Consider the following 13,847-nt stretch of genomic DNA (forward strand, 5'->3'; position numbering starts at 1 on the left):
ATGCATGCATCTCTTTTCAGCTGATTGCAGTCATTTGCTCAATTTACAAAATTTGCTTTCTTGTGAAGTTGTTTCAATTGCGGAATCTGAACAATGTCAACTGGTGATTGAGTTTTAGGGCTTAGGTTTGCTGTAAAGTGGAAATTGGCCAAAAGGCAAATACTCCTACAACTACTGCTGCTGCTACTTCTACTACTACTCATTGTGACTAAACCTAACAACATAATGGTATTAAAAATATATTTCCAGGTAAAAATTTAATGACATTTTTAATAACACTCCAATGAAAAACACGGTGAAACTGAAATAGTTTGCTCCACTTTTTCCTCCGTGTCAAGATCCAATTAAAGAAACATAACACAATAACGATCGTTCAGTAAAAAATACTTTTAACACTGCCAGCTTGGTACAGTTTGATCTTAGTGTTTCTGGATGTGTAGATGTGATTCTGCTACTGATCAGTTCAGCTAGCAAGCGCAGTGGATCCTAATCTAGTGGGATCCAGTGCCAGGAACCACACTAAAATCCTGAAAAATCCTGAAATTCTTGCTCTACCACCTATAGCTGTGTATGGAATGTAGCATAATAAACAGAGATTATATTTCTAAAAAAATAATATATAATTACATGGTTTACCTTTACTTTCACTGATGGATTGGTTTTTAGTGTGTTTATTATAGTAAATGTGAAGATGTCAAAGAGGCCCCCAAAGATTTTTCTGTATGTAGCAATAGGTGGAAAAGGTTTGGACACCATTTTTGGTCATGTGCGTGTGTGTGTGTTTTTTTTGTTTTTGCTACATGGTCGGGGGACATGTTGCGGGATTTTACAAACTTGTGGGGCGATTTTGGAAGGCCCCACAACTTTAGACTTCTTTTTGAGGGGTAAGACCTGGGGCCAATTTCTCCCATATTATACATGTCCTCTCCAATAGGACGCCTGTCACCAAAGGTCTCTTATGTGATTTTGTCACTTGGACTTAATAATAAGATTTAATAATAGGACACATAAGAACCCTTAAGGACGCCATCGTGAAACTGGTACGGGCGGCAGGGAAGGTCTTCCACCAGGCTATAATCTTTGTCGCAAATCAACTTCCACGCAAACTTACCTTTGCATGTGACTTAAAGCCTCCTCTGCGCCAGTTCAATTTCATTATTGATGAACTTGGCGTGGGGATTCTGCGCCTCTGTGACGCCTTTTTTTTGCACCACGCAGGACAAACTCCACTGGACGGAGCAAACGGGATTGTCACTTTGGAACCACTGGATGACTTTTTTTGGATTGATGGATAGGGAGGAAGTGGGCACAGTTTATAGTTTTTAATTTGTCACTGGTGAAGGGGTTGGCAGGTGCACAGGTTAGTCTTTTGGGAAGGGGGGGGTGATGTCTGTACCCAATACACATTCTGCCGGACGCACGCATTTGGGACTTGAGGCGGACTCATCGACGTTTGAAGATTAGGAATATCTTGGTACTTGAGCGACCTGCACCTAGGACCCATTTTACGCCTGCCTCTGACTGGGACCTGCAGAAGATTGGGTCCACCCCCTCCTTTTCTTCACAAGGGACCGTGAGGATGTCAAGAGGCTGCACCATTTTAAGGAACTGTCGAATGTCACTTCTGAAGAACATGAGGCGCTGCTGCTGCAACTCCGTGATGACCAGTCATTGGTTTACCCCCCCCCCCCCCACACACACACACACACCCCTTTCGCAGGGATGTGATTTGACCAAAGTGAAATTATCTGAAAATTTAGCCGGGGGTCTGGGGGCCGCTAAGTCCAGGGCAGTGCCCTGGTGGGGGGACAAGGGGCCCGGAGCTCATGGGTTTTCCGTGTTTTTAAGTACTTTCAATGCACTCACATGACAAAGAAATAGACAAAACAACAGCATAAATTTTCAATGTATATTGAACTATCCCATATAAAATGGCAGTTTTAGTCAACTCAAAACCAGTCACATTCAAAAACATTGGACTGCCTTTGCTTTTAAAAACTATCACTGAGAATATCATCATATCTAACTAATGTGATTACTAAGTTAACACATAAATAATGTTGAAGAGTTCAAATTTCATGAACAAATAATTGTATCATGACCAAATGAAAAGTAACTCATATTAGAGCATACCACAAATGTCTTTGTTATAGCAGAAGATGTTATCTGTCGGAGTCATGTGCATACACAATGAACTACTACTACTATTAAAAAAAAAAAAAAAAAAAAAAAATCGGATTTTTAGATAGATAGGAGATAAAAAAAAAAAGCGGAATTCCGCGAATTAGCGGAAAAATCACATCCCTGCCCTTTCGGCACCCATCTATCCGGAGAATGCCATCAGGATTGATGGGATTCTGTCCAGATTAGTGGGTGGGTGTTTTCTGACGAAGAAGCAGACTGAGTTTCTGAGGGACTGAGCCATTTAGCCCTCGCAGACTGTAGCCTATATGTTGCCCAAGATTCACAAGCCTATGGAAAAGTGGCCTGGTTTGTGTCTGACTGTGACAGCGAGAACTACAGGGTGGCGAAATACTATACATTGACTCCTTTTTCGAACCTTTGACTATTAACCACCTTGGCTATGTTAAGAACACGCAGGACTTCCTTGATAAGATTGGAGCATGTTGGATATTTGGCCAATTCTTCTTTTTTACATTGGATATTGTCAACTTGTACACCAATATCGACACTGATCTTGGTATCCCCGCAGTGGAGGACTGCTTTTAATGACACCCTGACCCGCGATGTCCATATAAAGAGATTTTGGAATTACTGCGCCTAAACCTGACCTGTAATGATTTTGTTTTTGATGGCCAGTGTTTTCTGCAAGTTAAAGGGACGGCGATGGGGAAGAGCTCCGCACCGGTTTACGCAAACACTTGCATGTCCGCGTGGGAAACGGCATCATTGGCAAAGTGCGATCATTTTCCCCTATGATATTTCCGATATATGGATGATGTTATGGGGCTCGGTTCATGGATGTCCTGAATGGACATCACAAACTGATCAAGGTAGACGCAAGTTTTAACCGTCAAGACGTGAATTTCCTGGATGACACTGTTTTTTAAGGACCGGGCTTCCCGCAGTCAGGTGTGCTAGATACGAAGATTTTCTTTAAATTCACTGACATGCAGGCCTTGTTGCACAAAGACAGCCACCATCCATCCCACATTTTTAGTGGGATCCTGAAATCCCAACTTCTCTGGATCAGCAGGATTTACAGTTTTTAAAGTACTTTGAACCCAGAGGTATTCCCGCTCTATTTTGCACAAGTTGCTGAAGGACTACAAGGTCGCTGGTTCCAGGGCAAGGCCGAAAAAGGACAAAGTGGTCTCTCCCTTAATCTCGTGTTACTCCACGAGCCATCGATGGGCGTATCGGGACATCAAGCGCAACTTCAGTGGGGCTTTGACTGTCATACAGTTACAGCGTGCTGTCTGGTTGTTGTCGGCTTTTAGGAGAGGGAGGAACCTTGGGGGCGTCCTGGTGATGGCTCATCGCCCGGGTACGGGATCCCATGTTGGCGGGAACCAAGGAGACTGATTGAGAATCGGTCGACAGGGAAGGTCTTCACTATTCCTCAACAAGTGAACGCCGCCTGCTTTAATTACAGCTACAATATCCGGTGCAGGAAGTGTGGAATGATGTATGTGGGTGAGACGGGCCAACTGCTGAAGATGCGATGGTTGCAGCACGTCTACAACATCCGGACCCGGCGCTGGACGGAGACACATTTGGTGCAGCACTTCCTGCATAATGGAGTGGACTGCATGGACTTTTTGGGGTTGCAACATGACCCTGCCTGGTCGTCGCATCAACAACGCAGAATGGAACACCTTTGGATTCACCGACTGGGCACACTCTTCCCTAATGGACAACGCATGGCACTAAATGGGTGAGGAATGTGTGTTGGGGTGGGGATAGTATGTCTTCAGGACATAATTCATCTGTTTTCCGTTCTCCACTAATCGGGAACAGATTACAAAGAGTCAGCCCGGACAGGTTGAGTGCAAGGGGTGAGTGCAGACACACACGCTCCTTTTGGATTTTGTCTTGTAGATGGGTAATGTGGGAATGGGATGAAATAAGGTTATTTTTCTGCCTTAAGGGGTGACTGCCTTGCCTTTTTCTTCCCTGGTGTTTTCCGTCTACGCCGTAGTGGGTCCGGCACTCGACCACCGGCTTCAGTCTGTCCGGATTGAATGAGGGACTTCCTATGGCCTCCCCTAATGCAGGCCTAATTGAAATGCTCTCCGGGTAGCCAATAAAATAGCGGTAGTGCCTGAGGGTGACTATTTAAGAACATTTGAGCTGTCTGCTTCTTTCTAATAAAAATGAGTGGGGTGTGGGTCTAAGAGGGCTGTTTAATAAAGAGAATTTTAAAACGTGTCTGTGTCCCTTTTCCTCCTCCAATTGCAATTGCAATTGCTATGAGCAGCCTGAATGTTATTCAGGCTGACCCATCGGGGCAAAGGGCTAAAGCGACGAGCAACGGCCAGTTCCTGTCCTTTGGTTCCCAATTCAATTGCAAGGTCTATGACCAGCAGGGGGAGTTGTCAAGAAAGCTTAAAAAAAACTAACCTGCCCGTGCCATCGGAATACTGGTCTGGTAGCTCTAGGCTGAATGGGTACTTTTGTGTGGTTGACGTTATTCTTATTCAACAGGATACTTGTAAATCTAATTTTCTAGGTTGTTAAATATGCGATACAGTAAAAAAAAAAAAAAAAGGAAGAAAAAAAAAGGTAATGATGTTGTTGGTGGGGGACGGATTATTCACGTGTTTGGCTGGAGGTGAGTATCATCAAGGGATTGTTAGGTAGGTAGGTATGGTAATGATGGAGGCGGAAGGTAAGTATTTTAGTGGTGTGGATAGTGATATTGCTGAGAGATGTGTGTGTCCTTGTGGGGACATTTTAGGGCAGAGGTTCCTAACCCTGGTCCTCATGGACACCGCGGTATCCAGCCTGTTTTCCATGCCTCCCACAGCCAACACAGGTGATTCATATCATCAGCTAATCAGCAATCTCTGGAGAAGGCTGATAACGATCTCCACCTGTGTTGGCTGTGGGAAACATGGAAAACAGGCTGGATACCGGTCCCTGAGGACCAGGGTTGGGGATCTCTGTTTTAGGGGACCTGACAAGTTCAGGCCTCTTTTTGAGGAACAAGATTTGGTTTTAAAGTTTAGGTTTAAATTACATTTTGGTTGGGGTTAGGCAATCAGTTGTGATGGTTAAGGTTAGGGTAAGGCGCAAGGAAATGCATTATGTCAATGAAATGTCACCACTAAGATACAAAGACAAACGTGTGTGAATGTAATTATACTTACCACAGAGTTCCTTAGTGTCAACATTACTTTCACATCGCAGGAGCAGCAGTGGAAAAGGTAAGAAGGAAACGGGGAAGGAAGGAAGGAAGAGTAGGGTCAGAAAATGACAGACTTTTGCATGCACTATCAAATACAAACACAAACACTTGGAAAGAGTCAGGTCTGGTTCATTGTGTGTCTGCCAGAGCAGGAAAAGAAGTGATTAACAGGGATGAGGCATAGATGGAGCGATAAAAAAGAGAAGAATTAAAGCAGAGCCAAAGACTGGGAAATTGTAACTGATGAGGAGATGGAAAGAAAGACACCATCTGCTCAGTGCCTGAATGATTGTTCAGTAAATAATACAAATGCCATGAAACGCTCCAAAAATAAAATGACTTGTTCATTGCTATTTTCACAGAGAAGAAGTAAATATTATAAATAAAAATATATAGTGTGCCCCACTAAATTTTATCTAGGCCTAGAGAGCCTGTGAAGCACCAAGCCTGCATCAAATTTACATCAGGTCATACTTGAATCATCCAAGATTTTCCAAGTTGTATTTGGCACCATTCATTTTGTGACTTGTTTGTATGATTACAATTAAAAAAAAAAAAAAACACTATATTACACACTATGAACTAACTACTATCAATTTTCAGGAAAGATGTGTGGAGTGGAGGAGGAATAGCAAAGAGGTGATTCCAAATTGCTCTTTTTGCCGTTTGAGTCATAACGAAACCACAATGACTGTCGTCAAATTTAAATGGTAAAATTTTGTCAATCAATTTTGGAAGACTTTCCTCATATCAACCAGATTAACAAACAAAACGAAAATATCTTGCATCATAATTTTATCTTTTGAGTTCTGATAAAACTGTTCTGCCTACCCCAGAACAAATATGGTACATTCCTGTTATGTTATTATTGCAGTGATTATTGCATTGTTGTTTTTGTCCTTTAGTTGAATTACAATTACATATTTGGCAATATCTTAATGACCATTAGAAATAATCAATACTGCACATCCGCTCCCTAACTCCCTCTATTTAAAATGGTGGAGATGGGGAAAAAAAAGAAAGATATAGACGGATGGATAAAGTATGAGGGGCGGGAAGCTGTTCCGTATGCTCGTCCCTCTTCATCAAACCACTCACTCCATCTATCAATTTCTTGCTGTCTCAGGGAATGCTTGCAATGCCAGTTTAGGTTTTACTTGTGCAAATCAATATCTTGCTTTTACATGGGAATGCTGAGTCCTGATGGGTGGTTGTCAAGCGCACTTAAGTTAAATGAATAGAATCTTTCCTATTGACACCCACCACAAAGTAGTGGATGCGTCATTCGCCTGCTACAAGCGGGCAGATGTGTTCATGGCAATATCGTCAGTCTCCATCACCATTTGCATCACACTGACAATAACATATAGTGTGTAGTTGTGATTGCTACTGTTGCACATTGTATCTAATGATACTTACAAACAACGATAGCATTGAGGTTCTGGGTCGGCCTGGCTTTATTTATTCATTTTCAAAGATGTGACTGCTGTGGAAATGATCAAGGGCAAAGCTAATTACTCAATTCACAGACACTCGCAATCACCTCTCTTGATTGTAAAATAGATTAGCTCAACATATTATGTCCATACATTGATTTAATGAGAGCCAATCAAGGAGGTATTCAAAGAGCAACTGCAATTGACCGAATGATGACTGGTTTATGTATAATAGTGGGAAAAGCAGAGGAAAAATGAAAACAAATCGCTGTCTGTCTATTTTTTTTTTTTTTGCGAGTGCAATGCGAAGGAGCTTGCCAAAACAAAAGGGAAATTCTTTGCAAACATTCATAGTAACATATGCTAATTAGAAGAAAAAAATCATAATAAAATCATGTCATAGTAATAGTGCCCTCACACTACAGGTAAGAACCAAATTTTGGACCAGTTTGAATGCTCCAAATCATGCTCAGGTAGGCCAGCCTCCACCTGCCGCCAGAAAAATCCCATGTATGCAGTTTGATTTATAAATGCAACCTAAAACTAATAGTAAAAACGGACAGCTTTAAATAAGCTACAATGACAGGAAAGCTGCACTTCAATTCCGTTTTATTTGCATATCGTCGCTATGTGAAAAACACTTACGTCCATTTAAAAAAATATTATTTTGCATTTTTTTATTTTTACGTTTTTGGGATGAAACTGAAAGCAAACACCCCAATAATGTGAAAAGAAAAAAAAAAGTTTTTCACATAGCAGCGGCGATATGTGTTGTATCACAATGCGATAAAGTACTTAAAAAAAACGGTAGCAAAGTATAAATGAAGGTCAAATGGGAATTTGCAACAGAAGGTAACTTGTGCTTCAAAATAGTATGGAGCGAGTGGATAAAGTGTGATTGTATTTGTGCTCACCTGGTGTTATCTGAGTCGATGGTATGAAACAACTTCTCCAGCTCTTCCTCGTTCAGCGTGCCATCAGAGAAGAAAGCCTGGAACTCATCTAGAGAGAGTTTACCATCATCTGAAGGAGACACACACACACATGCATTGATGTCAGAAAACCACAGTAACAGTGACATATTTAGTTTTCTTTTTCAAGAATCTTCGTTTCATTCTTTGTTTCATTCTTTGTTTTCTTGTTGTCTTTTGTTTTCTACAGACTGCAGCAGTGGTTGACTAATCAGGAAAATTGACGTCTTGCTCAATTAAATTGTGATGACCTATGACTTTTTTAATGTGACTCATGCGGCAGACAATAGGACTTATGAGAATGGTTGTAAATGCTTATCATGAGATAAAATGATATTGTATTTTATCAGAACTGAGAGGCAGGGCTGGTATTCATCAGTCCATTTTTTTTTTCCAATCAGATAAATTGTGTAATTTGTTTTTGTGGGTCTACAGAGCTGGAAAAACCCAATTGTTGAGGCTGACTTTTTTCTTTTCTTATTTTGAAGAGCGCATAAATGTTCTTTTCAGCAAAGTGAAAAAAAAACGAAATGGATTCTCTTTAAGATGCATACACATTCACATGACTCATTTGGAGCAGGAGGCATTCTCATGATGGGCTACATTAAATATTGACAGAATCTACTACCAGGCACGTGGGTCACTGGAGCGTTTCTGAAGTTTGTATGTCGTCTGTGTGCTTGTGTGAGAACCTACTCCTACTCCTTCAACTACTCCTCCCACAGGACAAAGGCAGGGCTGATGGGACAAAAGTTGCTAGATTTGTTGCTCATGCCTCCCTTTTTAAAGTAATTAAAATCAATTGTTTGGAAAACATGCAGTCTATAAAATTCATTTTTGTGTTTGCTCTGGCTAAATATTTTTCACGCAAGATTTTTTTGTTCTTAACTTGACTTGAGCTAGGTCGTTGTGTCGCTGTGACCTGCCCTGGCTAAGCGTCTTCTTATCTATTTGCACTCTGGCACACTTTTCTGGTTGAAACCAGTTAAGACTATCAGCTCACACATTTTCACATGGGCTTGGGCTGAGCCGTCCCCCGTGTGGGTGGGCGGCCAAGACAGCATAAAAGTGGAAACCATTTTGAACAGATTAGACCTTCTTCCGCATCCAGCAGAAAAAGGCTCCACAGTTTATCTCAGAGATGCCTGATACATAAGGAATTATAGTATTGTTGCATCTGTCATTCTTTCTCATCCACCTGAGAAACAAAAGAGTGCCGGATCGTTCACCCCTTTTTTTTCTCATCCGCTTTATCCTTTCCACACCAACTCAGGCTAGTGCTGTAACAACTAAGGTAAAGCCTGCTCAAGAGGCTAAACATCAACCAGAACAGTCCAGTCGCAATCGATTCAATGCCCTAAAACTGAAATGACTTGGATGAATGGGAATACTCACAAGGCATTCTACCTAATACCTACCAAATACTCATACAAATACACAGCACGGCTGCTGTCGTCAATCCCTTTTCAAGCTGCTGTGAAATCAATCCAGAATTGCTTTCAGTCAAGTACAAACCAGCCAAACTCCTGCTGCCTGTCTGAGTCAGTTCCTCGGCAGGAACACAATGTCGATTATGTTTCAAAACCTCGAGGCCCTTTGGAAAGCACTTGAAAAGCTCACAAAACACTATTGGATTTGTCCTCGTTTTATGAAGCGCAACGTTATCAAAAGTTTTGTGTGTGTGTGTGTGTGCTGTGTAACTTGGATAATGTTTACTGGCTTTTACAATATTATTCAAGCTTGTTGGCTTTGGTTCACTGTAGCAAAGGTTAATGGTTTAGTGGGACACCAATATTTTTGCATTGCTCAACAATATGCAGCATGATGACAAAATTGCCGGTATAAATGTTTTTTCCTCCCACACCTAATTAGGGATGGGAATCAAAAACCCAGTGTTCCCAGTGTTTCAATTCCTTGGCATAGTTTGATGACATCAACACGCATGTGACATTACTAGCGCGGCATGGCTCACTGGTAGAGTCGTTGTCTCTCATCCGTGAAGTTGTGGGTTCGATCCTCACCCCTGGTTATCATGTCGAAGTGTCCTTAAGCAAGACCCGAACCCCAACTTGCTCCCAGTCGACCTGGCAGCGCCTTGCACGGCAGCAGTCGACCGCTGGTGTGTGAATGTGAGGCGCTTTGGGCACCATATGGTGTAGTTAAAGCGCTATATAAAAAATAGTCAATTTACAATTTTAGAGGCGTCGAGCAACTAACATGGCGCCTGACGCTCCAAAGTTTGGTGACATTTTACAAGAAAAGATAACAGCGGGGCATGTTGCAACACTTGCTCTCAAACTGTTTTCTTGTCAAAATTTTGAACATGTAATGCCGCGAGTGTTTTTTCATCAGGGTTCATTCAAGGTTGCAAAATGTGCAAAGACGTGCAGAACGAGCTTTGACCAAAAAGCATGGGAGTCACACTGCTTGCGTCTCCTTTTACTAAAGCACTGAAGGCAGGGAGGAGGAGTTTTGAGTTTACTGAGGAGTGCTCAGTAAGTTTTGAAATATTAGTGGATAATCGATTATGGTGTAATTAGCACAAAATTATCTAGGTTGTATTTTGTAAAATTCTACAGAAGAATATTTCTTTGTTTATAGTATGTTTATTTTCAAAATGTTTTTTTTTTTTCCTGGGGACTCCATGGCAGTCCTAGAATGCGGACCACTTAAGACCGCACTGTTAGGTTTGTAAGGTCATGTTAAATTTAAACATGTATCTTACAGATACAATTAAGACAAAAAACAAAGTGGTTGCTGATCTACCTGTTTATGCTCCTTTTTCCCCCCCAAAAAGAATCGATAAGAGAATGGATAAAGAATCAAATTGTTGGGTAGAATTGAAAATGGAATCGGAATCGTCAAAAATCTTATCAATTCCCATCCCTAGTCATGATTCAAGTATATAAAAGGGGCATCCCAGCTCACTGGGCTGAGCTTTAACGTTCGCCAGCTCGCCAATGGGGACTAACAATCGAGACGGGCAAACTCAGTTTATGGCACCATTCTTGACCTGAAAATTATCGCGTGTGGATGAGACACAGAAACATGACAGTATGCGCTATCAAAACATTCTTATTTGGCGACTGAATCGAAAGAAGACCGCACAGACGAGATTTTTTACAACCATGGTTTTGCAAAGAGTCTTGGGAGACCTCTTCCATACTTTGGCTTCTTTTTGAGGGAGTCCCTGCTTATTTCAGCAAGATGATGCCAAGCCACGTTTTGCACGGGTTAAAACAGCATGGCTTTATAATAAAAGAGCGGGAGTACTGAGTTGGTCTGCCAGCAGTCCAGATCCGTCTCCCATTAAAATTGTGTGGTGCATTATGAAGTGCAAAATATGACAACGGACACCACAGACTGTTGAACAATTGAAGTTGTACACCAAGCAGGAACGGGAATTAATTCTACCTACAAAGCTTCAACAATGAGTGTCCTCAGTTGCCAAACACTTTTGAGTGTTGATAAAAGGAAATGTGATGTATTGCAGTGGCATTTTTTTTTTGGGGGGCGGGGGGGCAAAAACCTACATCATTTTGAACATTAAATATCTTGTCTTTGTAGTGCATTCAATTGAAAATAGGTTGAGAGAGAGATATCCCCAACTTAATTGGAATTGGGGTTTGTATATTGGAGTTTTCCTATTTTGGGACAATCCTGGCTTCGCTAAATTTGTCAAGTTGTGTCTCAACCCTCACCACTAAATGCTTCGTCTGCAAAAGGCTCCCTCACGTCGCCATATTATCGAGGATGTCGACTGTCAGAAATGTGGAAACAGAGGAACAAGGATGAAGGCTCTGAGCCATACTTTACATCCGTTATGTAAGTAATATTGTTTTATTGATCAGAAAGCTGCTGTGGACATATGTTACAGTAGCTGTAATAATTCACAGAGACAATTCATTTGCGACACCCGTCATATTTAGTTAACGTGTCCATGAAATGACGACAACGAGGGAAGAACATCTCCTTCCTCAAACCGTTTTGTTCCTTGACAAACTCCCTGGTGGGAGGAGCTAACGGTACATGAGTAAACAGAGGACGAGGACTGAATGGCTTGAAAATGAAATGGCTTTCTACCATTATCAGACAAGAATGTCTTATATTTTTTTGCACACCGACTCTTGAGCACGCATGATAATGAGGACACGACAACATTTTCGGATGAAGTGCGAAGCAGACCCTTTCGTGAATTATACTAAAACTATTGACTCATTCTCTACCATGACTACATAAAAAAAAAAAGATTATTAAAAATTAGGGGCAAGAGGCGATTAAATTTTTTAATTGCAATTAATCGTATGACTTCACTAGTTAACTCACTATTAATCACAAATTTTACATCTATTCTAAAGGTACAATAAAAAAAAATTCTAGGTCTTCATACTCTTAACAAAAGTGGGAAAAAATGTTAAACTAGAAAAAATTGTTAAAATAATTTTTTGACGTCTATAGCCGTCAATGGCAGTGACCCATTTAAAAAAAAAAAAAAGAGAGAAACAATTATAAAAAATTTGGGGCGTCAGGCGAAGTTTTTAATCAGAATTAATCGCATGACTTCATTAGTTAACTTGCGATTAATCACAAATTTCATATTTGTTCTAAATGTACAATAAAAAAAAAGTCTGGGTTTTCATACTCTTGTTAACAAAAGTAGGAAAAATGTTAAACTAATAGAAATAGTTAAAATTAATTTTTGACATTTATAGCCGCCAATGGCAGTGAATGAGTTAAAATGTAATCATACCACCAATGTAGTAGGCGTGGCTAACAGTTTTGTTATTATTATTATTATGTTTCATCATCACTAACTAAAACATTTTGGACATCATTCATTCCTGATGATCGTCATGATCATTTCTTGAAGTATTCATAAAATGCACATCTGCTTTTTTCTTGTTTCATTGCCATCCATTAAGAGCCTTCCTCTGCATGTTGTACCGCAACAAGGGAGAGGGTTTTCCTGGATTCACTGCTCATATGACTGATTCTCTCACCACATGATGCAGAGCTAGATATCAAATATTCATTTCCCTGCCCTCAAAGTGTGCTTGTCCTTGAGTGTGCTTGACTGGATGCAGCAGGTTGAGCTGTGGGGCCATTGCAGCACAGTCGAAAACCACCGGGACTGCAGCCTCACAAAGGGTACAACTCAAATGTGCTGCTTTCAAAGTGGGCTTCCTTCCTTACTCCTCATTCTACTGGTTTCTGGGTGCAGGATAAGGATTTTAAAAGGGAGGTCAACCTTAAATATTTTTGGACAATAACATGCTATATGTGGCCTCACTAGTCTAGACATGACATTCTGATTAATATTACATTCGTGGAACATGAATTATGAAGCAAAATCCAGCCGTTTATATCCATCTCAGGGGGCGGCCTTTTGCCACTTGCAGTCGACTGAAGATGACATCACAGTTGCTCAGGGCTTAGACAACAACCAATCACAGCTCACCTTTTTTCTGAAGCTAAGCTGTGATTAGTTGTTACTTGAGATCTGAGCAACTGTAATGTCATTTTCACTCGGTAGAAAGTGGCAAAATGGCCGCCTTGTGATATTGATAAAAAAAACTCTGCTCATATTCCACTAATGCAATACTTGGGGTGGGAATCTTTGAATGTCTCACGATTCGATTCTGATTTTTGGGTCTGCAATTCCATTCAGAATTGATTTTTGATTAAGAACGATTTTTGATTTCAAATGATTTGATTGACAATGATTTTTGCTTCAATCTATAGATGTGCAAGGAATTGTAATGATCTACTCCAGTCTGACAAGCTAATGCTAATTAGCGCGCTACTGGCGGCACTTTTATCACTCAAAAGAACGGCTCCGCGCTGAAAAAAAAAACTTTTATTGGAATAACTTGATCGTGAGTTTCCTTCTACTCGCTAATGTGGCTAGAACTTAACAGTGTATTGGACCACGTAGAACCACACTGCCCCTCAGTGGCCAAACCGAGTACCACATGAACAGCGCTCCAAATAAAGGCACACACAGACAAAGGCAAGACAGTATAAAATAATTTAAATAAAATCGATTCTGAATCGTACTAAATGAGAATC

The 13,847-nt window shown here is 40.9% G+C and overlaps 1 protein-coding gene across 2 annotated transcripts in view; it reads right to left on the reverse strand.

Annotated features, from left to right (window-relative positions):
* necab2 (N-terminal EF-hand calcium binding protein 2) overlaps positions 1-13,847 on the reverse strand; it is a 127,395-nt gene that overhangs the window by 86,571 nt on the left and 26,977 nt on the right. For both annotated transcript variants that reach the window (XM_077567089.1, XM_077567088.1), the window contains exons 3-4: positions 7,722-7,830; positions 5,334-5,359 (exon numbers count right to left, since the gene is read on the reverse strand). In XM_077567089.1, coding sequence (XP_077423215.1) covers positions 5,334-5,359; positions 7,722-7,830 — 135 coding nt within the window. The remainder of the gene's footprint in view (positions 1-5,333; positions 5,360-7,721; positions 7,831-13,847) is intronic.

Source organism: Vanacampus margaritifer, chromosome 6 (genome assembly GCF_051991255.1).
Source record: "Vanacampus margaritifer isolate UIUO_Vmar chromosome 6, RoL_Vmar_1.0, whole genome shotgun sequence".
NCBI lineage: Eukaryota > Metazoa > Chordata > Actinopteri > Syngnathiformes > Syngnathidae > Vanacampus > Vanacampus margaritifer.